At 35.9% G+C, this 9,592-nt stretch overlaps 1 protein-coding gene across 3 annotated transcripts in view; it reads left to right on the forward strand.

Moving 5' to 3' along the window:
• LOC119720502 (transcriptional adapter 2-beta-like) overlaps positions 1–9,529 on the forward strand; it is a 30,096-nt gene extending 20,567 nt beyond the window's left edge. For all 3 annotated transcript variants that reach the window (XM_038190189.1, XM_038190198.1, XM_038190207.1), the window contains 5 exons: positions 259–370; positions 973–1,004; positions 1,355–1,428; positions 2,834–2,896; positions 4,033–9,529. In XM_038190189.1, coding sequence (XP_038046117.1) covers positions 259–370; positions 973–1,004; positions 1,355–1,428; positions 2,834–2,896; positions 4,033–4,155 — 404 coding nt within the window. In that variant the 3' untranslated portion in view covers positions 4,156–9,529. The remainder of the gene's footprint in view (positions 1–258; positions 371–972; positions 1,005–1,354; positions 1,429–2,833; positions 2,897–4,032) is intronic.
• Positions 9,530–9,592: the final 63 nt, after the last annotated feature.

Genomic DNA, 9,592 nt, shown 5'->3' on the forward strand with positions numbered 1-9,592 from the left:
AACATAAAAATCGGACCATAAAAATGTTTGGCGCTACGCGCCGTGAAAACAGAACTTTCCCGTATACGTCGTGTACACAGAGCAGAATTACCATTCGTCCATAAATTAATTTGCCATAGTTCCAAAACCCTTTGTCCTATAGTCATGAAATTGCTTGGGTATGTTCATGATGAGTTGCTCTACGCATGTACCGAGTTTCAAAATAACCCGGCCCTTTTAGGGTTAAGATTCAAGACTTGATGGCCCCTTTCTTTGCAGAAATATCGGAGTATGATGAGGCCAAGAGCAAGCGGGATAAGAGGAAGGAAGGCAAGAAAAAGATTGTTGACAAGAGTAAACGAAGTGCAGTCATATCCGCCAAGAAGACTGAGTGAGTTGATAGTTCACAATTATTGTTTTTCAAAATGTGACCTACTTCTGCCAAATGAGACGTCATCAAAAACATACACAAGAGAGATTTTGGCATCCTTCAATTCTTTCTAGTGATGTCTTCCTTAAAGTGAAAAGCTTCATTACTTTCAAGAAGTGAATCGGTTATTACACGATTACACGATTATTGGAGGATTGACCAACTGAGTTTTGCGTACCATTCCACATCACCATACCTCATGCCCTTCATTTTTGCGGACATGGCTCAAAAATGCCTGACTATCCATGCACTTTTTAAAAAGAGCCATGTAAAGAAATCAGAACAATGGAAGTAAGTATATCCAACACTTCTCCATTTTCTATCAGTGCAGTAGAATCCATGTATAGGTCTTCGGGGATCAGTGTTTTTTCCCTTAAAACTTAGATGTTTCTCAGTAATTTTTGTATGGAGATTATTTTCTGAAATATGCCTAAATGTTGACCGCATCTAAGGCAATCAAATTTACAGAGCATGGTTGCAGCCAATGTTTCAAACGGACAAATTTGAGAACATGCTATTTATCCATTCTATCAAATGTGAACTTATTGTGACTTTTTTAACAGACCTAAAGAAGAACCCAAGAAAGATGATCGTGGTGAGTAAACATTTGAAAATTCCTTTTTTCTCCATTCAGTTAAAATGTAACAAAGACTTTAAAGGATTTATCTATTTACACTTGACCAGAAACTCAAAAACAAAATTTGGGGGGAAATGTAGGAAAAGAAAAAAGTCAGAATTTAAAATTTAGAATTGTTGAATTTCTCTCTCCAGTTTCAGACAAATTTTATAAACTTCATTTGTCAAGGTTTTTAAGTCTTTCATTGTGAGAGAGTCGTTATTTGCTTATTGTTAAACTTTTCCAAGTGTAACAATCATCATTTCCATTTGTTGTCCATTCGTCCTATTTATCCCCACTTCCTTCTCTTCTTATATTGCCCTTTGCAGAGATCGTAGAAGATGAATTCCAGGCAATAAAAGCATCTCCCGGCTTCAACTATCTGTCAGACAGAGAGAAGAGGGTGAGAACATTAATTCCCCAAAATCTGGTCATGATGCACTGACCCAAATGCCTTCAGTAACCCCTGTGCCAGTCACAGAGGGCTCATCCATGTTTTTTTTATGTCATGCCATAATTCTTTTTTTAAGAAGTAGAAGTAAGTGTTGTCAAATCTGTCCCTATTAAAATCACGAGTGAAACACAAACAACCGGGAATGAACAGTGGCAAAGGAATGACCAAGTGATAATGCACAGTTATTATTAAATTGAAAAGCTTATCACTTGACTTGAGGCAGAATGACGTGAATGACTGCACTTCATCACTACAAGATGCCATTGAAAATGTTAACATTATAAGATTGCAGAAATTTAGTCTGCAAATGCAACTAAGTCTGATGGCTTCTGATAAAAAGGTTTTGGGTTATACAAGGCCTTGGCAGATGGCACGCCGCACTTTAGGCTAGGTTGAGGGATTTAGGTCATCGTATGGGCTGGTATGGCCCAGAACAATTCTTCCATGAACCACTGAGAATGTACCTGGTTTTTATGCATGATGCTACCTGAGCTAGTAGCCTCTTGCTGGAAGTGTTAGTGCCTACAGGCCTAAATGCTGCCAACCTATTATTTTTGTGTCGCCTAAACGAAGTTTTGGGGGACACTTTAAATTATGTAAGTCCGTATGACCATATGTATATTAAAGTTCAGGTTAAGTTGTTTACTTCTACATGCTTTTATGGATTTTGATAAAACTGACCCTTGCGTGGGAAGACACAATTCTTCATTGGATTACTGAGGTCAAAAGTCATGTAGGGGTCATTAGAGGTCATTGTTCAAATATGCTTTAAATGTTTCTTTGTCTACAGAATTTGTTGAATTTTAATGTCACTTGGATGGAGTGATCCTTGGGTGGGGGTGTATGACAAGTCTTCAGACATTGGAGGTTACAGGTCATCTAGGGGTCATTTGAGGTCATTGTTTAAAAATGCACAAAATCTGACTTTTTTCGACAGAAATGAATGGGTATTCACTAACATTGCTGAGAATAAAGGTTTGGGGCTGCTGATGTGTTATTTTGACGATGTAATGTCAAAGGTCATCCAGGGGTCAATTGAGGTCATAACTCATAATGGAAAAAAATTGAAAATGCTATTGTTTCATAGAAAGTAATACATACCAGATGCCAATCATTTCTTCTACTGAAAATGAACAGCTACTACAAGAATAAGAACACAAAATATAGAAGGTGACTTGTGCGATCCACGGATCACCTTGTTTACAACTTTATTACAATTAGTTTTAAAAAGTTTAAGGTTTGGACCAGTGAGTAGATAAATTTATTATTATATATTTTATTTGAAAGGGGACAGGGAAAATTTGAGAACATCTCTTGTATTAATCAGTTTTGGTATTTTGATTTCATTTTGCAGCTTTGTAGCTCCATGAAAATGAAACCAGCTCGGTATATAACCCTCAAAACAGTCATTATCAGGGTAAGTATCTGACCAGTATAGCGGGAATCATACTTATACATCTACTTTATACTATGTTTCAATAAACACATTGCAAAGTATCAGAAAAACAACCTTCTCGGTTTGCTCTTTCATAACGAGGATTATAAAAGAAACAGACTCTGGAAGAATTTGTTTTCTTAAATGTATGAAGGTCTTAACTCATGGGATATTTGCAAAAGTATATACACCTTTCAAACAATAATCTCATAGTGGTTGTATGGTGAAGTAAATATAGGTATAAAGGCATATATAAATATAGCATCACCTTGATACAGGGCCATAACAATGTAACTGTTTTTATTTCTATATTTTCTTGTCTTCTTATATTTTTAGCTTTCATAAATGTGATGCCCTTGAGCAAATGCAGACTGGTCAAAGGCATTCAACTTACACAAACATTTTTTAAAGTACTCTGACGCAATGTCAGAATGTTTTCAGATTTTGGTCTTTATCTATTTATACATGTATGTTTTCGTCATACTCATTCTAAAACCTTCATAGCAATGGGTAGAGTATAGAAAAATCTTTATAAAACTGTGATGAGGAAAAGCATGGTATTGACATTGGGTGTTAAAGATGTTGCCACAAACGATGGCCATTTTCATAATGTACCAGAAATGTCGGAAATGCTTTTGTTCTGGACAAAATGTCCGAAACATGAACAATGGTGATTATATTTCAGACATTTGGTCACTGTTTCTGACATTTTATGTCTGAAACATAAACCTGTTAAAAAACACTTACATTTCAAACATTCTGTTAACCTCAAAATATCCAAAACGTAAGCCTTTCAAGAAACTGGCTATGGTAAGTTTCAGCGCCTTGTATCCTTTGGCAATTTGGCGCTCTATAAATCCAGTTATTATTATTATTATTATTATTATTATTATTCTCAGGTGACTGACAGGCTGGTTACTTGATAGGCTTCGTTTTAGACATTTTGAGGTTAACAGAATATTTCAAACATAAATGGGTGTGACAGGTTTACTTAAAATGTCTGAAAGGGTGTCCAACGTCTGAAGTATAATCGCCTGAACAAAAGCTGTTCATACATTTCTTGTTCCTAGTGTTATGCGATACACCAGTCACACTTTTTGGTTTTGTTTTTATTTTAGGACCATCTCATGCGACGCCAAGGTCTACCATGTAAGACCCGTTACCCTAGCAACCTAGACAAGTCACACCGGAAACGCATCACCAACTATCTAACCAAAAGTGGATGGATCAAGGTTAGCTGATGAGAGCTCCTCCTCTAACTGCTGCATTTAACTCTCAGTTTCGTTGTTTTGTATTGTCGATATATTTGTATTGTAAAAATTTAAAAACCCTGAAGATTTGGACAAATGGGAAACCTTTCCATTAAAAATAAAAAAGAAGAAAAAAACTAGAGATTCGTTGCAAGTCCTTTGTAAAAAGAAAGTTTTATTTATCAGGTCATGCCTAGTTTGTACATAGTTTAGTTCTCAGCTAAACACAGAGTTACACAGGAGAGGAAAACGTAGCTTGCCAGAATTGCCGGCACAAACTTGAGTCTTGGGCTAGACTGTTTGCTGTCTTGTACAGGTTTTCTTGGAGATGGATAGATTGGGTTTATGATTATGAAACGGTGAAAGCCTGCTATCTACTACATATCTAAATGCACTTTGTATCATTGGAGTTGTTTAAATGTGTACAGTACAGAGAAGTGTTGAGGTACCCTTTGGAGACTAAGGGTACATGTACATTCAGGTAGCAACATATGTGATGCAACAGATGTGATGATGTGTCTAATTTAGATAGAATGTGCTTATTGGTATCTTGAACATTGGAGGATATTGGAGGATTCAGGAAGTTCCTGTGTGAGTTTGGGTTAAAAAGCTCAAGTCAATTAATAGTAACAAGTCAACGATTATTATGTTTGTGGCCTTGGGCAAGTAGTCGCATTTTATTTAAGTCAACAGTTTGACACTCTCTCCCTACTTAATTTTACCATAGAGAAAGTCTCTATGGTTTTACTAAGTAGAAGACCATGTCCATCAAAATCCATCACTCACTCCGCTTCACTTAATGCTTCAGGACCAAATCCCTTGAAATCCACCACTGGTGCTGGTGGATTTTGATGGAATTGGTACACATGGCTTATCTGCAAAAAATCCTCCCAAATGGGGTATGGATTTTGATGGAGTTGGTAAGGTTAGGGTTAACGGAATGTTTAGATGCCCTGAACTTCTGATAAACAGAGATTGGTTTTCTTCATTTGAGACCTTTGAGTATATCTGCTAAATACTGCTTTTCCTGTGATTTTCTCGTACATTGAATCAGAAATCTAGCTACTTAATAAGTCTCATGATATCAACATTGACCTTCAAATCACCTTTTTTGAAAAAAAATCTGACTGAAGTTTGTTGCCGAGTTTTCACAATCACTTTTGTATGGGGGCCCTTGAGGAGGAGCAGAGTGGTCCACTGACAATGGTTATAGCGCCCTCTGTTGATCCATATGGACTGTCCGGAGATGACAGCCAAAACGTTCTTGCAAGTTTCCTAACAGGTTACTACATTTAAGAAAAACTTAAGTCATACTTTGGAATCCAGAAACTTAAGATCTTCCATGTGACAAAGTTTTTATTGAGAACTGTTTCTTACCAAAATTGAAACAAATCCCAAAGTCAGAAATTCACAACAGCGTTTTCACAATTGCATGGATATTTGAAATTTTACATGAAAGTAAAATATTATGAAAAAAAAAGAAAACTATTAAACACTGAAAATAATAGTTACCAGTGGACAGATATTGCAACTCGTCTTTTTCCTGTAAACTCTTTTCAGTTCCACAACCTAAGGACCAAATTAAGCGTCCTGATTATGTTCACTGTAACAGCTCGGTTGTAAAGGCCACAAGGTCAGATGTGTGCTCTCTGTCCAAAGTGTGTATGTAAAACAGTGACAGAGATCTTTCTTGTTCGGGGAAGGGACTATAAACTCTTGGGTACACATTGTTCAGTTGGTGGATGTATTGGAGCTACGAGTACCATAGCACACTTTTCTTAGCAGTTCTTTTTCCCAATGAATAAACATGGCAATAAGGTTTTTTTGGTTACTGCAGGGTAAATTCTATTTTTTGCTTAACTAATCGGCTCCATTACATTCTTGGTAGTAGCTTGTATTGTTCAGGCAGTGTCAAGCTGAAAAGCTTACTGTGATGGTGTCATGGTCGGTGTGGTGCCATATCGTGACGAGGACTTTTGACCTGTCATAAAACAAGAAGCCACAATTGAAATTCTGGAATTCAAATGAAACTTCCAGACAAGCTGTGAACTAAAGGCATTCAAACTCTGGTCTGAAGTCTGAATTTGTGTATAAGTTTTTTCTGTTTGAAGTCAAATTTAAGAAACAATCATATCGGTGGGAAGGGGTGGTGGGAAGGGGTGATAACAGTGATTGGGATTGTGGTTTTCCGGAAATGTTTGATCTGGATAAATATGCGCAAACTTCAAAGTGCCATTTTCATGAGTCAGTGTGGTCACTTTGCAGTTGTACCGACTTTGATGAATTACACAGTACTGGGCTTTTCCCGAAACAGAAATATCTTGAGTGAGGTTTTGTTAAAAAGTTCCTATTGTGTAGTGTCAACCTCAAGTATTGTTGGGTCTGGAATGGTCGGGTCTTTTTGTGCCATTCTCACCCATGAAAAATGTATTGGTGCTGGTTGTCTCTGTTGTAACTATGCAAGAGCTTGCCCAGAATCACTTGATATTATCCACACACACATAAACGTGCTCAAAGAATCCAAATTTGTTATCCATTATAACAAGGCAGTCAACTCATAGTCAAGAGATAGTCATCTACCCAACTTGTGAGTAATGCATAACATTAGTGACGGGATCAAGCTAAATGAGTCATTTGTCAGGATTTTTTATGTGGAGATACAGGCCAAAATAGGGCCACTTCATCACATTTCTTGGTGTTCCGACTTCCATAATTTTTGAACTAAAGATGGTATCAGCATGCAGTTTTCACAGCAGTTATGCTGAGATTGTGCTCTTTTGAAATCTGTAATATTTTTTTTTTTAACCAGGGTTGACAAACGACTCATGCAGCTTGATCGCATCACATTTGTAGCATGGTATTATGCCCTCATTAAAATGTGCAATATTTCTTTGAGTATATCATACATTGGCTGGGTTATGTTTGATATTTAAGAGTCCCATATAGGTATCAGTAGAATATCTCAGAGGTTGTGGATATGCACTCATTCTATGTGGAATCTGGCAGTCCACTGTGTATAAACAAAAAGGGAAGGACACTTTAATCAAGTCAATTATAAGGCAAGTCACAAGTCAGGTAGCAAGAACGTGGAGATGAATATTAAGAAAGGAATGCCTCTGTAACAGTTTATTTGAATAACTTTTGGTTTGACTTCAGACTGGATTACTTGTGATTGACTTGTGATGTTTTATTATGACTTGGTTGCATACATACACAATTCCATGACAAAAAGTGGGACTTGGTTATACTTTGTCTAATTTAAGACAAATGAACAATTATAAATTGTAAAAGTATTCACCGTAACACCCATCAACTTTTAAGTAAAACAAAGCTGAAATTGGTTGAAGAGACATAATTTATTAGAGATTCCATGCATAAAATAAAGTTACTGGAGTGATTTGATTGTTTTTCAATTCAATTAGTTTGTTGGTCACTGCATTTGGCTTTTTCAATACTTTACCGTTTGTTTTGGCACCACTTCAGCCTTTCAGTTGAATGAGTTTATCAACATTTGGATATTTTAGACATTTCAAATGTAAATTCTTTGTAAAACAGCATTTCTCTCCTTTTTTTATCAAAATAATTGTCTGCTATTGTGAACCTTCAACAGATATTTCTTTTACTGAAGCTTATACAGTGTCCTCATATTTTTAATTGCCAACTTTTTGTACTAATAATTTCCATTTCTACAGTGTCCTTTACGTGCAGTACTTTCAAGGTTCTTTTAAAGTATTAGAACTTCTTTAGCTGTTTCGTGAGTTTTTAAAAGTGGTGTTGTTGCAGCGAGAACGCACAAACATTTTTAAAATATTTTCTTTTTTTAGGCCTGTTATGTATATACATGTAATGTGATAATCTGCCAAAACCGTCCAAGATCCCCCTCTTTTTTTTAATGATATGCTGTCACCTACGTTCCATGATTTGTGTTTGCACATCTTTTCAATAATGATGTCCTCTTCCGCTATTGTTTTATTTCTTATAATCTGGGACAGTTATTCGTCTAGTAAACGTGCCACCAAAGTTGGTTCTTTAATTTGTAGACTAATAAGTACTTACCTAACCTTTGCAAGGGGTGCCAAGTTTGCTTTAACGAAAAATCTCGCGCCACACTTTTCCCCCCTACTTTATACTTTTTCTCTCTTTGGGAAAGATGGAGGCAAGCACAAGTTGGTTAAAACTTGTCATAACATGTATTCAGTAAAACAGTATTTTGGTCATATAGATGTTGATTTAAAGGTAAGGTTTAGTTATTATGAATTTGATAAGGCCCTTCAGACCAGTTTCCTTGATTTTGGTAATATAACTGGTTGTTGTCACCATGCATGAATCCACACAAGAACGGAATGTGAGATGAACTCCATCTGTTTCACATGTGATTAATTTTATAAAAGTACAAACTTCCTTGGGTGACAGAAAAAGCAAAAACAAAAAGAGGTCACAGGTGCTAGTTTTTATTTGGAACAGCAAAACAGCATGAAGAATGTGCTAAAGCTGGAAGGGAAGAAAGATATTGTCCAGAAAAACTGCTATTCAGGTTTTTATGTTAATGCTCAAATCATAATGTATTTGTAAATGCAGAAATAAGGCCATTATACAGCACAAAATAATTATTTCAAGCGCTGCATCCACCTGTGATTACATTTCTCTCACTTTTTTAAAACAGTGTCTTGAATTTAGTTGATTTTGGATGTAAAACATCTCACAAATGCTGCAAGTGTTTGATTTTGCAAATCATATGAAGCGATTATGTCTAACTGTTCATAAGACATTTACTGAACTCAATGAGTGTTCCTCAATAACCCATTACATCATTGTAAACCAATAGAATTAAAGGATGCATAATCTTATCCAATAGCTGCTAAGTAGTGAAATACATGCAGTGGCTAGCAGTTCACTTGGTAAGAAACACTGAAGAAATGGATCAATATTTGGAAAGCCATGTTGATTAAGTAATGCTGAGCCTCCTTAAAATATGCAAGTTGCCTATCAAATTGAGGAGGAAATGGCAAACATGTTTCGTTATACCAATTTTGAAAAAATTAACTTGTTCAGATGTTGGTTAATATTTTCTTGCTCAAATGAGTATTTCTAGGTTGTTATTTACATTAGAAATGTGGGTTTCTGTTGAATGCTTATTTTGGTGTGATCATGAGAGAATCTTGTAGTTCTGGTAAATTTGTATAGGTGATGAAGAGAGGTCGGAAATCTGTAGTTCGTGTGGAATGTAATTGTTTGTGAATATTGTAACATGGGAGACTATGGAAAGTGTTTATATTAAAAACTGTAGGATATTTCATGCAATTCATTGTTTATTTATTAAATGGCATGATTTTGCCATCTACCATATAAATGAGTTGATTGTGAACTTCGTCTACTGCAGGTCTGTTGTATTTGTATTTGTTAAATGCATATTGCAGCAATTGGAATT

The sequence above is a fragment of the Patiria miniata genome, unplaced genomic scaffold (genome assembly GCF_015706575.1).
Source record: "Patiria miniata isolate m_02_andy unplaced genomic scaffold, ASM1570657v1 HiC_scaffold_13, whole genome shotgun sequence".
In the NCBI taxonomy this organism is placed as follows: Eukaryota; Metazoa; Echinodermata; class Asteroidea; order Valvatida; family Asterinidae; genus Patiria; species Patiria miniata.